The sequence below is a fragment of the Lepidochelys kempii genome, chromosome 6 (genome assembly GCF_965140285.1).
Source record: "Lepidochelys kempii isolate rLepKem1 chromosome 6, rLepKem1.hap1, whole genome shotgun sequence".
NCBI classification, from domain to species: domain Eukaryota; kingdom Metazoa; phylum Chordata; order Testudines; family Cheloniidae; genus Lepidochelys; species Lepidochelys kempii.
This window is the reverse complement of record NC_136385.1, coordinates 79800809-79815848: the sequence shown is the minus strand read 5'-3', so window position 1 is coordinate 79815848 and position 15040 is coordinate 79800809. Positions and strand designations below refer to the sequence as shown.

Below are 15040 nucleotides of genomic sequence, written 5' to 3'. Positions count from 1 at the left end.
TTGAGGACACCGTCATACACTGGTAGTGCAACACGGGCTGGGGTAGAGCTGACAGGACACTAAAAAAGGTGTCTCCCTGCTTGGCCATTTCCTCCACCTCCAGGCCCAAGTTCTTGGCCACCAGTCAAAGTAGGGCCTGCTGTACTTTAAAATCATCTGGAGGCTAGCTCTCGAGGGTCCTGCAACCGCCTTGTCTGGGGATGAAGATGACGACTGTACCACAGGGGGAGGGAGGCTTACGGATGGGTGCAGTTTCCTCTACCTTGACCTACGAGCACGCCTCATGCACCAAGCCTGGTATCGTTGGTGCTGCCAACTCTTGCGTCGAGGCAGCAGCAGATGAATGGTGCAAAGGGGGCACTGCCATGACCGGCACCCCTCCTGCACTCCAATAAGGTCACTGTGCTGGCCACTGGCTGTGCTGCCAAGGCAGCGCCGTCAATGTCGACGCAGCCTCGCGTGCCCATTCATACCGGTGGAGTCTAGGCAAGGGGCTGAACTGCACTTCCATGCCAGAGGAATCCCCTTCCAGTGACCAGGGTGGGTCAGTCGATGCCGGAGTCTGCCTGCTGACTGTTGCTGGAGACCAGTACCCAGAGTGCGGCTGTTGCCCTGGATTTGAGGGGCGTATATAGCCCAAAATGTGATCAAGTTAATTGCAACCATATTATGTGCACTCAGCCACTATGAATTAATGAAATAGAACACCACATAGTTAATGGTTAATTTGGAGACAGGCTTTCAGAAACAAGGTCATAACTACTGGCAGTTTTGCTAATCACTATGGGAGGAGGGGAAGAAAAAGTAAACAGAGTGAAAGAAGAGATGTGGATGGACAGCCATGCATCTAGACGCCTCTGATAGTAAAAGTTTATTGAAAGTTAGGAAAAGTGATGATTTACGATGGGTCATTATGACCTATGTGTTTTGTAGAAATTAATTATAAAAAACTTAGCTAATAGAGTGTATTTGGGAGCAGTCCTTGGGAGCCATCCTGGGAGAGATGTTTTCCTGACATTTTTACTCCGTGGCAGGAAGGTGTTTGGCCAACACTGACCTGTCATTGATTACTCAGTACCATCTCAGAATATAAGTAAACATCTGGGATGTTTTAAACCTATTGCTTATGTCTGTGTGTGTGCTTAAATCTAATAAAATGCAGTGTTAGACAAGAGCATGCTTACTTACATTATTCTTTCATCAGACAGAACTGCCGAGTTCCTGTGGATTTATTCCTTACACTGCCTGGAGTGAAACAGGTAAATTGCCCCTGTTGGGGATTCTGACATCCCCACATAAGGAGGAGATCAGTGCCGGTATCGAGGGGACCAGTGCTGGGGGACTGGAGACATGATGGAGAGCGCTCCCACGGGGTAGGCGACCAGGACCTGCACCGAGAGGATGACTGGCAGGAGGTCGAACAGTACCAGTAGTATGGAGACCAATCTCCCTCTCTAGGCAATCCGCGTTGAGATGGCAGGGACTGCGATTGCGGTGACCGAGGGCGAATCCCAGAGGATTTGGGCTGCGACTCCAGCTATCTATGGTGTGGAGGTGGAGAGTGCTGCTTTGTCTCAGGGGATTGGTGGCGCTCCACTTCCCAGAGGGGTCTTCGCGACTGGCTTGCCCTTGTGGGGAGTCTTTGCCAATACCTGCCACACATGCTGCATCGGCGGTGTAGGCGGAGACCTCTGCTCTCTTGCCACTGTGGGAGCTTGTGAAGGTGTTAGTGACATCAGTGGTTTAGGTCCCATGCCACTCCTGACAGTCGCTGGTGGACCTTTTAAGGGGGCTAAGGGCCCCGACTGGGGAGGCACGAACGCATGGCTCCAAAGTGGGTCCCTTGCCCGATCACCTATGGCCCTTCTTGCTTGGTGCTGGGAAGCTGTGTTTCTCGCCTTCTTTTTGGGCACTGGCGACATGGAATGGTACTTGGCAAGTCCTGGCAGGACAGCACGGACGCCGGATTCCATGAGGAGAGCCTGTAAACAAATAACTCGCTCTTTCTGCAAGCGGGGCCGAAAGTTTTTACAAATACAGCACTTATGTCTCACATGTGATTCCCCCAAACACTTGAAGCAGCTGCTATGGGGGTCACTTATAGGCATAGGCCTGTTACAGTCCACACAGGGCTTAAACACGGGAAAGTGGGGCATGCCCCACCTGGGACTAAACTTCTAACTACACTTAACTACTTAAAACTAACTACTATAAACAAACTATTTACAAGGCCTTAAGGCTCAAAGTCAGTAAAGATGAAAAACTATGGCTATGCAAGGAAAAGCACTCAACTAACCACCACGGGCAGTAAGAAGGAACTGAGAGGGCGCCTGATATACTGACACATGAGCGTGGTACTCCAGGGGGCGCCACTGCTGACCCTACTGATATAGCTAAGACTAAATACTCCAGCGACTGTGCATATGGGCATGCACACACCTCGAATGGAATTGACATGAGCGAGCACTGGAAGAAGAGTAAAAAATAAGTAAAGTTCCATTTTCTTTCCTTCCTCTGTGTTTGTGTGCTACATAAGAAGAGATGGACAGGAAAGCAAAGGTAGCATGAAGCCTAATTTCAAAAAGCAGCATTGAGTGTCTAGACACTCAATCTCCTTGTTGAACAGTGGTGTGGAGAAAGAAGAGTCAGTGAGGTATTCTGAGTAGTTAATTTAAGGAGAGAACAGCTGGCTGGCGAAAGAGACACTTATGAGCAGAAAATTTACTTATTAAGAACTGTGACTCCTGTAAACCCCTCATTGGTCATGACTACATTCAAGCAAAATCAAATTCAATACTATAGATTATGTCCTCAGTTTTGGAAGCATGGAACTGAAATTCTCCTGAGGGGCCTGACTGAACTCACTGAAGTCAACAGAAAGGCTTTCATTGCATGCAGCGGGTACTGCATCAGGCCCAAGATATTGCAATTACTGTAAATACAACCAAAACAGTCATAAATTCGGCACAGAATCACTATACTCTAAAATTAGTAATCTCCCTCTCCCTCCCCCCCGCCATACCCAAACACACACATGCATGTCAATTCAGAGATCCAGAAAGAATCCCCAACCACTGGAACACAGGACAGAATTCTATTCAGAGGTTTTTTCGGTTTGTTTGCTTTTTGTTTAAGGGAGAGGATGTTATTGGGTGTTTCCTTTTCTTTATCTGCTGGTAGGAAGAAAACACAAAAAAACAATTATAGTAGACATAGAAAATGGAAGTTACCTGCTCTTCGGAGACTCTCTCCTAAACTTAAACAGCATAATTTTCAACAAGAAATATGGTAACAACTCTTAATAATTATTGCCCTTACCATAGTCAGCCCAGGTTGCATTCCTGCACGTATAGCTTCAATCTGAGTATGAGTAAATTGAATAGTATTCCTGTAACGAACAAAAATAAGTTCAGTAAATGCAGAAAATATAAAAAAGGTGTTTTTAAAGGGACTGTCTACATGGGGCATTCAAAAAAATTAATCCAAATTAACTAAAGGTCTGAATTTAAAATGGATTAGCTAAACCGCATTAAACTCCTGTGGACACTCACTCACAATTAAGCGGCCTTAATTCAGTCTTCAGAGTAGCAGCCATGTTAGTCTGTATCCGAAAAAAAAACAAGAGTACTTGTGGCACTTTAGAGGCTAACAAATTATGCTCTAATAGATTTGTTAGTCTCTAAGGTGCCACAAGTACTCCTGTTTAATTCAGTCTAGCTCACTTCTACTACCTACTGAAAAAAATAAACAAATAAATATAGAATAAATATTCTCTGATTGTTTTATATGCAGAAATTATTTTTGATTGTGTAACCAAACCAATATGGAAACTCATTTGCAACCTACAACAAACTGTTAGGTCTCCCAGACACTGGACTGTTACTTATGTATTTGCATAGGCACAAAGTTATAACAGTATTACCGTTTGGGTTGATTGTATGGATATGGTCCCCTGTTGGGAATAACATGAGGTTCCACAATTAAGATTTTAGCTTCTTCAGCCTTTTCTTCATTCCCATCCTCTTCTTTCCGTTTCTTCCCTTTTCCTCCCCTTAGTGGGAAAGTTATCCTGTAAAACATATTTGTAAAGTTTCAACTTCATTTCCTTCACAAGTAGGTCAGATAGTCTTTCATATACATTTTTAGAGCTCCATCAAATGACATGGCACTCTATATACATAAATAAGCCAGTCCATTTCCCAAAGATCTTACAACCTGTAAGACAAAACTCAACACTAGACCGGGTTGGAAAATGCTGATTCATTGGAGTCAAATGTTTCACCAAGTCTATTCCCCACTTGGGAGTAGGACAACCTGTGCAGCCAGCTGCCCCAGAAATCTGAAAACCCTGGGGTCTTCAACACTGGGCAGTCCACATGGCCCCAGACCCTGGGAGCCAGTCCTAAAACTTCTAGGCTCCAAGCTCCACAGCAGGGACTCTGGAAGCTCTGGTTCAAGCAGGGAGCCTACCAGCCCTGAAAGTGCCAGCAGAATGAAACTGACATTCTTTTCAATTTTATGGCTACTATTCAGAAGTAGCAATTAGGAAATTGACATGAATGTCAATTTCATTCAGTTGGTCTCAGGAACACAGTATTTTGGTGTTTCCAAAACCAATTTTTCAGGCATCTCTGGTTTGCCACGGAATTTTGGTAATTTTGGTTTGGTTCCAAATTTGAACCAAAAACAAATCTGGAAATACCAAAACTTCTCCTGAACCAAAACCGGAGTTTCGGCCAGCTCTACTCAAGACAAGACAATTGTACAACAATCCAGGAGAGAGAAAATGTGGGATTATTGATGAGGCACAAAAGGATGTGGTTGAAGAGGTTGGTTTTAAGGAGTAACAGAGGTCGAGAGTACGTGTACTTTGCAAATGAGGACAGGGAAAGTGTTCTAGTCATAAGACATGGGGTAGAAGGTAGAGAATTGGAAAAGGAGATAATATGAACGAATAGTTAAGGTGAGATACTATGGAATAACACAGAGGGAGTGGGGGAGCAGAGATGTAGGTATGGGTCAATATAAACTAATGATAGAAAATAATAGACACTCTACAGACAGAAGCAATGGACTCTTCTGTAAACATTGGTGATACTTCACTCCTTGTAGTAGTGTCTCCTTGCAGATCACCTACATTATTTTTAGGACACTAGCACAAGAGCTCCTGCATCCTCCAATTCCATTTAATATTGTATTTAACAGACACCTCTTCATGGTACAGCATATTAGTAAGAAATATCTTTACAATGTAATGGGACAATAAATTAAGGTGAAGGGCTTCTTTTTGTGGCAAGGGCTATGTAAATCAAAGGAGAAATCCGTGATAGGCAATAAGTGCTCTCATCTTCTCTTTATGTGGAGACTACATCTATCATCAGATGTTACAGATGAAGCAGCATTTTGAAAGCCTTTAATGGACTTCTATTCCTCTAAAGTCAGGAAATCCTTACAATTCATTTCCCAAGAGAAATTAAAATAAAGATTACATGGCATTTTGAGATTTATTCGAATGAAACTACAGAATGCAATTTCTAGATGTTAAAACAGGGGTTCTCAAACTGGGAGTCAGGACCCCTCAGGGGATCGTGAGGTTATGTGGGGGGGTCGTGAACTGTCAGCCTCCAACCCAAACCCCACTTTGCCTCCAGCATTTATAGTGGTGTTAAATATATTAAAAAGAAGTGTTTTTAATTTATAAGAGGGGGTCGCACTCAGAGGCTTCCTATGTGAAAGGGGTCACCAGTAAAAAAGTTTGAGAGTCACTGTGTTAGAACATATCATCTTGCACCTCACCCACTGGTTGTATACAGTTTCTCACACATATATATTTTCCCATTATTATATTGCACCTCCCTTTCTCCCCAACTTATTCCATCACCTTATACTTAGACTAAGATCTTAGATCCAGGAATCATCTTTGTGTGTGTGTGTGTATAGTGCCTAGCACAATGGGGCCCTGCATCCTTGACTGAAGCTGCCAGCCATGACCACAATACAAATAGATAATAAGTAGTCTGGGTGCCTTATTCTACATTGCCCACTACAGATCCATAAGATACTGTCTTTCTCCCCCACTTTACATCCTTCAAAACTCATGTCTGCCAAAACACACATCTAATTAAATGATAGCTAGACTGACAGATAGGAACAGTTGACACTTTTTATATTTATGATAGAAAAGATGTCAAATGTAAAAGATATACACACACACACACACACACACAGAGATTGTAACCCCACCCTTCATATATCATTTTCCCCTATAGACTGTCAATTGTTTGGGTCAGGGACAATGTTTTCATATACATTTATATAGGGTGTGGCACAATAACATCCTGATCCTAATTTTGGCCTTTGGATGCCACTTCAATATTACATATTAATAATACATTACAATAGCAGCTCTTACAAGCTATTTTCTCAGGCAAAAGAACATACTTGAGTCACTGAACTAAACTGACTTAGTTTTCCAGTACCAGCTTCACTATAGTACTTTTTAGGAATAAAACTGAAATGACTTAGATTTATACCATGATTTAATTGGAGAATTATCTGTTCAGACTATCTGAGACCAAGTACATCTGAGATTCTTAGATCACCTGAAAGGGGGTTTCTGTAGAGCTGGATTGTCAACAGTTACTTTTATGTTATATCCAGGAAAACTGGCTTTTAAGTGATCAATGGATAGGAAGGTGTCATTAAAATCCAGAGAAGAAATCTGATTTGGCATTTTTGAATAATGAGCGCTGCTTGGGTCTCCATATCCAAGGATGATGTCATGCAACCAATCAGGAACCACACAGTCTGTGTTCATCAGATTCCTAATAGTCTCCAGAACAGCCTGTGAGTGACAAAACAGAAGATGAATCAGTAAAAGTGACATCCTTTATCATCACAATATAACAAACTGAAGATTAAATCTCTGAACTACTCCAGCATCCCAGTGTGTTTCAGAGAAAAAAAAAGTTATTTTCCACTGGACAGGTGTTTGGTTAGATTGAATCAGTTGCTATATTTTCTGCTGATGTCATTACATAGCCTGTTCAACAAAATGTCAATATTCAAGCAGAACAGTCTAAATACTGAATTATCCTATTAGTGAGAGCTAATTTAGCCCAAATGAAACAATGGATTATTTGGTTCACAATGGTGTCTGTACAGTGCCACCAACCATCATCATCATCAGTGAAGTGCCAGAGGTCTTAGAAGTGCGATTATTTAAAAGTGGCACTTTGATGCTGTAACTGTGTATCCTGTGTGTTTGACCATTAAATGCTGAATTTACTAATAATGACACTTTTCTTTTCTCAATAATGCAAAGCAAATATACTGTATCTACAGATGGGCATGCTGTATTTTATTCTGCTTCAAACATCAGAATCGAAATTTCCAGGAAGTTTTTATTCCAGAATCCTTATGGATGGGAAAGGTGTCAGAAGCAGAAAAACATGGAAACAAAACAAAACACACACAAAATTCTTTTGAGATATAAGTTACAGACCAGGAATAAACTGGGAACACAAGGATGAGATAGCGTTATTTTTATAACAACTGTTCCATTTAGAAACTACTGATCTTCCTATTCAGTGTTTCCACTAACCTGAGGTACGATGTAATTTAATGCTTGAGCACTGTTCCAGTACTGTACGTTTTGGAGTTGTGGATCCCTCAGGATGACTTTTTTTCATAATTCACTTAACTGTCTAGTACCAGTGTCCCTGAAAAGTTATTAATCTAAAACCAGTCCTTAGCTCAAAAAGCAAAATTATATGAGCTGTGTAAAGCTGTCTGCCCTCCTAAGCATCATCTGAGTGCATACAATACACACGGTACAAGTACTCAGAGGTTTAAGCCAATTGAGAAGCACAAATCAGCAGGAAACATCTGGAATTTCATTCTGGGTATAAATGACAGAAAATTTCCTGGCTCATAAAGCAACTTAAATGCATATTAGGAGTAGGTCAATTTATAATTCTTATTTCACTTCTCTCAACTTTAATAGCCCACGGTATCAGGAGGACAAGCAACTCAAGAGAGAAATCGGAAGAGCTTGTAAAGTTAAGGACTGGTTTATATTCATTACTTCACAGAGATGCCAGTACACGATGCCTTAGATGTTTCCTCAAACTTCTTCTGAGATGAGTCAAAAGCAGATAAAATGTCACATCTAGAGGATAATGATACTTAATGATGGGAGAGAGAAAGGAATAGATTGTGTGGTTTTGCATAATTTTGAACTTAGTGAGATCTTATTTCTCAGAAGCAGCACAACTAATTACAACACAGGGATATCCCAGATTATCCTTCCAAATGGTTATATTCAGTCTTTGGGTGGAAAGTGTAGAAATATGTTCCTAATATTAGTGGGGGACCTAATGTTAAATATTACTTTGATGAATTATTCACAATGTCTGTGCACGTAAACTTGGTAAAATAATCCAAGTAATATAACACTGCTGACTGAGAAGTGCTGACTATCATATCTAGCCATCCGATTATGTTTGCACTTCTGCTGCTGTCATATTTGCTTAATTTACTATATTGCACAGGTTTTTTTGGCTGCTCTCTCCCCTGCAGGCCTAGCGTAAATCAGGCTGTCTTCTATCTGCCTGATACATTTTTAACATTAATCATTCTAGAGTAATACCTTGCTTTCTGTTAACTGGCTGAAGCTGGTGAGAAGTATACAATAGATATGGATAATCTGTACTCCAATTTATGAAAAGCTAACAGCTAATTATGTGTTTTGACTTAATTGAATAAATGTGAAATTAAGGAAAAAAACAACAACAAGTAATGCTTTGTGCAGTTGATTTTTTTTTGGTCTGTCCATTGGTTGTAAATACCCCGTACAAAACTAAAAATTACACTTCCATCCCTTGCCAAACACAGACCAAACTAAAGTATCCATTACAGATCAAATGAACTTTGTTTTATTTCTTTATTTGCATCACAATGCAGATCTGGGAATTAACTGCTGCTATGACGCCAGTAGGAACGTAAGATTTTTTGGTGTCGATGAAAAAATATTTAAGTAAAAAGTGATCTACAAACAACATTAATTTAATAATTTTCTGACTTTTCGTGCTTCGCTTTGCAACTGTAAGCATAGTTTTTAAAAAATGAGTCACGAGCCAGTCTCATTTCAGATACACTCTTCCATATCATATCATATTAAAAAGAGCAGGATCTTTTTGCCTCCCTCCTTAAGCAGCTTCACAGATCATATTCCACAATCCCCTATGAAAACTAGAATTTCACTCAACTTTGTAATCCATGGATATACATATTTCTAATGGAATCCTACCATATCTATTCAATGGCAATTTCCCTTTGGTTTATATTTGCACCATGCACTCCGGCAGTGGAATGCACATAAACACCTTACTTAATGTTCTGTTTTGGTTTTTCTGTTTATTTTCAAATCTGAAGGTGTTTGAATATCCAATTGATAACAGGAAGCTATCTTCACTCTTAACTGGTGCAGCAGCAGCTGAGATGTTGAGCAATGATGTCAATTCCTACAAAATGCACTCTCACAAGAATTCTTTCCTCAATTTGGACTTATTTAAAACGACAAAAACTACGGTAAGTAGAAAAGAGCTGAACTAAGATGTGTTTCTCTTCAGCACTTTGTGCTCATGGCACAATGGCTAGAAATTAAGATTAAAAATAGTTTCCTTTCTCTTACATTATCCTAACATTCTCTGAACAATGACAATCTGTACAAGAGGTAAGTCAAGGGCTATATCACAGGTTTGTGCTGGGCACGGCTCAGCTATGCCTTTGCTATCCATGGTAGTGCAGCTACACTGCTGTTTATACCCGTGCTAGCAGGGGTATCCGTACGCAAGCAGGGGAATCACCTCCCTAGTTCAGAGAGTAGATTAGCCAAAGATGGCTAACCTGAGCATTTTTAGCCACAAGATCTCTTCCCAACAGTAGTCTAAGACACACATCCTTATTTGGCAACAGAGTGGCAGGAAAAGGTCCTCAAGCTCTTGGAAGAAGTCAATACTAAAAATCTCTGAACTTTGAATAAAACATAGATAAAGTGGAAGAAACAACAAGTGGGGATAATAAGCAGCGATACATGATAAGAAATCTAAACAGATAAGTGATGTAACATTACCTCAAGGCCAAAGCAAAACAACAAATGACAGAGATAAGACTGCAAAGAGCAAAAGGGAACACTGCACATATGCACTGGAGACATAATGAAGGATAAAGAAGCTCTTACAGTATAACAAGCTTGAAAATCAATACTGTGCTTTAAACTTTAAGAATACTTGGCTTGTCCAAAACTAAGCAGGCCCTGAGCTTAATGCTTTTCTCGACATATGATTCTCACTTAAGCAAGGCCATATTGGGTCAGACCAAAGGTCCATATAGCTCAGTATCTTGTCTTCCAACAGTGGCCAATGCCAGATGCCCCAGAGGGAACTAACAGAACAGGTAAACATCAAGTGATCCATCCCTGTCGCCCATTCCCAGCTTCTGGCAAACAGAGGCTAGGGACACCATCCCTGCCCATCCTGGCTAATAGCCACTGATGGACCTATCCTCTATGAACTTATTTAGTTCTTTTTTGAACCCTGTTATAGTCTTAGCCTTCACAACATCCTCTGGCAAGGAGTTCCACAGGTTGACTGCATTGTGTGAAAGGAGTGCCATGGGTTGACTGTGCGTTGAAGATAACTATATCAGAGTGTTATAAAGTATATGGAGTGATAGACAATGGAAATTAAGATACAGAGTGCATACAAAGCAGAAGGGAATGATCTAACAAAATGTGTAGTGGTTTCTCATTCGAGCCCTGCGCGGATACACAATTATACCCATGGATATAAAGTGGTGAAAGCAGCAGCATGTTGGGAAGCCGCTCGCAGAAGCCAGTGCCCAGCCCACTCCTTCCACGCAGTGGTGTGCGTCTCCTGTCCGGGAGCATGCGAGGTGCTTGCACACACTAGCATGACCAGGGACAGCTGCCGATGAGCCTGGTGCCCACCCCAGTGGGGAGGGCAGGGGGTGGCACAGCTGGTCTCGTTCACTAGTTGTCACTAGAGCCCTGCAGCTCCATAGATATCTGCTTTACATCCCAAATGTGTATCCACTTAGGGCTCTTTTTCTCAGTACCGTTTTCTAGTTGCACCATTTTTTGTGACCTTTATATTTGTAGTCTGAAACTTATAAACAGACTTTCAGTAAATATTACCCTCTCAATTGTGTGTAGGTTCATTCCAGAGGTTGGCTGAAGTTTCCTAGCATTTATAACTTTTAAGATGCATCTTTAAAAATTTTCTTTGTACTTAACATACTGTCCACACGCAAATGAACATGCACTCAGTGCACCTGCACAGTGACCCCCATCTCAGGGGGTCCCCAACCATCAGGGGGTTGGGAGAGCAACAAAGACACCTACACACACAAAAACCCAAGGATGGGAAGGAGGCAGGGCCAGAGAGGTGAGCCAGGCCAGCCCTGCAGGACAGAAGCTGCTCTGGGGTAAGTGTTGGGTGGGTCTGCCCTCCAACCACCCCACCCTCGGGCCTCCCATCCCCCGAGGGCAGGATCCAACCCCACTTGGGAGCCTCCCACTCTTGGGGGCTGGACCTTATTACCCCCCGCAACTTCAGGGCATCCCACACCCCAGGGAGCAGTCCCAATTGCCATTGTGTACCAGGACCCAAAACTCTTTAATCCAGCACCAACATTGCCATTAAACAGTTTAGGGAAATAAATTCTAGCCAGCGTTTTTCCGCAAAACAATCTCAGTCAATGACATATAGTACGTATATTTCAACAATTCTTCCAACTCAGCACATTCGGAAACTATTATCCTAAGAACAGCTATAATGTAGCTTACCTTAAAGTTGTTTTCTTTTGGCTTTCTCCTCATGATTATATTGAATGTCTCATAGACATCTTCTGCTCCATTTTGGATTGTGTTTGTCATGTCCTGTTGATACTGGTTAGGATCCAGAAATACTCTAAAGGTTCTTGAGTCACCTTTAAGTCTTGGTTTGGGTTCTGGTCCTGTTCATATTTGAAACACAAATCAAAACTAGATTAAAGCAAGAAAAACAGTGTTGAAAGCAGATTAAGAACTACTTTTTAGGAGAAAACTAATCATTTGAAACAGAATTAAGATAAATTCACTTTAAAGCTCATATTTACAAGTATGATTTATTGGCATGCTTCCATACCATTTCTAATATTTTCAGAAATAGGCCTATTTTGTTTTAAAAAACCAGACCAAATGGAGCTATGCCAATTCATACCAGCTAATAGAATGGTTCATTATTTTTCCAAAGGATTATATAGGTGTATATATAGTTTAAAAAGCATCATCATACCCTCTTCAATGACACGTCCTTTATCATCCAACATGCCCTGGATTTCACAACCCCTGACATACACCAGGCCAGTTTGCTCAACAAAAAGCCTCCTTCGATCAAACTTTGTGCCATAAGGTTGTGTTGGACGCACCGTAACTAAAAAACAAACATCATGCTTGCGCAGACCTGATTGAACACAGGAAAAAGTTGAGTTATTTTGTTTATTCACCAACAACTGTCGTGTTTGTTCCTTAACAAGCAATTGAAAAGGTATACAACGGGCAAGCTTCTTTTTAACCTTTTGGCTAAGATGAAGTGTCATATCCTTTTGGTGGTCAATATAATTTGTACTGGGGGACTATGTCCTGCTTTTAGAGGATATAGAATCAACAGTCTTTTTTAATCTGTCTTTGATCCTACAATTAGGCTAGAATACTTCCAAATTTAGGGATAATTATGTAAGACACTTTAAATAAAATTCTATAGAAAGGTAAGGAAAATTTGGTGCTCTACAGAGGGGTTTCAGCAAGTTCCCTAGCTAAATCTCTTCCAACTGTACATTTCTATAATTTTCCGCCTTCAAAACTCTCCTTTGTCATGATGCCTATAAAAAAAACTCTTGTCAACTGCTGATATGCAAAGGCCACTGCCTATAATGCTGACTAGTATTGTCTCATTGTTTCCTTGTACTCCCCCACCTCTCTATAGCCATTTGGCATCTCGTCTTATACTTCTATCATAAGCTGTTTGGGGCAGACAGTCTTTATTCTGTGTTTGTTCAGCGCCTGGCATAGTGGGGTCTTGGTCCATGACTAAGGTTCCTCTGTGCTACAGTAATGCAAATAATTAATACTCTAAAACCAATCCAGACTGGACCAAACGGTCAGGTAATCAGAGAACTATTTTTTTAAAAAAATCTAATTAAAAAAATACAAGTAATGACTTCTGGAAAGATTCTGCTCAACAAACAAGATGGAAGTGGAAAAAAACAAGGAGCAAAGACAGGACAGGGGAGCTTTAGACAATACAGTTAGAATGAATTATTTTGCAAAGAAAGTGTAAAAAAAAAGACCGATCTATGGAGACATCAGGGAAGAGACAGACCAGGACTGCAGAATGTTTTTTAAATAAATAGTGTGGATTCAGGGTACTTGTCTGAGTTCCTAGCACAAACCTCTCAGACATCCAGCATACATCAGACATCCTGCTTTTCAGACAATACTCTAGTCCATCTTCTGCCTTGCTGCCATTGATAGTCAATAACAGGTCATTGATCAGAAATATCTGAAACTGTATAACCATTGTAGTTGGCTTACTGTACTGTACATAAGGTACCTATCCTTTCCATGTGACAACAATAAACTGAACATGGAAATATCTATTAATACTACTGAGAAGCTACTATGTTACAAAGCCGTATCTGAGCTGGGACTTAAACTCATATCACAATCCAAAAGTTGCATCTATTGCCATAAACTCAATCCATTTTACTGCATGTTCTGCATTTAACATTTGTGCTATGTGACAGCCTACATAGCCAACACACTATCCAACTCTAGCATATTTAACAGATCTCGCTCTAACTGAATTTAAGGACTATCAGTCAATGTCACTGCAGAATATGAATAATCGCTTCTATGCAGCTTGCCAACAAGGTCAACTCAAGTGTAATTCCCTAAGCACAAAGTGTTGCCTACTGATACTACACTAGGAAACATAGGCTACACAGTGCCAGCTGGCAATTCCTGACAGCATTCAAAAGCACAACCGGAAAAACACTGACTTTAATCAAGTCAAAGCCCATCACCATTCCCTTGTAATATAAAAGGGATCAGATTTTCTCCACAGCTTTAACAAAGAAGACTACCAGCATGCAGGCCACACCATCTCTCCACACTACTTGTCTGTTCTGTTCTTGTTAGCAAGCAGGGTATTACTTTTACAAGAGGAATGGAGTCAAGGTGTAACAGAAGGTATACAACTGAAATATTCAGCATGTTGGGCTTGCTATCAGCATGCTTATCCAGTTGAGTAGTTTTCACTCAAATAATCCCACAATTTTAATTTTGGAGGGCTCTCGGATAGGTCTACAGTACCCGCCGGATAGCAATCGATATATCGGAAGTCGATTTATCTCGTCTAGTCTAGACTCAATAAATTTACCCCGAGTGCTCTCACATCGACTCCGGAATTCCAGCGCCGCGAGAGGTGCAAGCAAAGTCGACGGCAGAGTGGTGGCAGTCGACTCACCAGCGTGAAGACGCTGCGGTAAGTCTATCTAGGTACGTCAACTTCAGCTATGCTATTCTCGTAGCTGAAGTTGCGTACCTTACATCGACCCCCCCCCGCTAGTGTAGACTAGACCTTTATTTCTCAAAGTTTTAGAGGATTTTAAAGTGACCTATGGAGTTTTCCATCTTGATATCCCATTAAAGTAAATCATACAATATAAAAATATTATGGCAAGCTTTTTTAAAAAATAAATACTGAAGGCAGATCTTATGTAAAATCATTACCCCCACACGCTGCAGACACTTTCACTTTTCATGTTAATTATTCCAACAGTATAGACAGAGACCATTTTTATTTTGGAGACATATTTCCTTTTCAGAGTCAATGCAAATAAACGTCTCTAAATCAGTACATACAGAGATGTAAACAAAATTAAGATTTTCAACTACTACTTCTGCAAAAGTGAC

General features: G+C 40.9%; 1 protein-coding gene across 6 annotated transcripts in view; it reads right to left on the bottom strand.

The window, feature by feature from the left end:
* The window catches only part of AQR (aquarius intron-binding spliceosomal factor), a 111456-nt gene that overhangs the window by 51325 nt on the left and 45091 nt on the right, over nucleotides 1–15040 (bottom strand). For 5 of the 6 annotated variants that reach the window (XM_073348894.2, XM_073348891.2, XM_073348892.2 and 2 more), the window contains 5 exons: nucleotides 12360–12527; nucleotides 11870–12039; nucleotides 6603–6844; nucleotides 3923–4069; nucleotides 3319–3388 (listed from right to left, as the gene is read on the bottom strand). In XM_073348894.2, coding sequence (XP_073204995.2) covers nucleotides 3319–3388; nucleotides 3923–4069; nucleotides 6603–6844; nucleotides 11870–12039; nucleotides 12360–12527 — 797 coding nt within the window. The remainder of the gene's footprint in view (nucleotides 1–3318; nucleotides 3389–3922; nucleotides 4070–6602; nucleotides 6845–11869; nucleotides 12040–12359; nucleotides 12528–15040) is intronic. The other variant, XM_078853343.1, reaches the window with a different exon arrangement.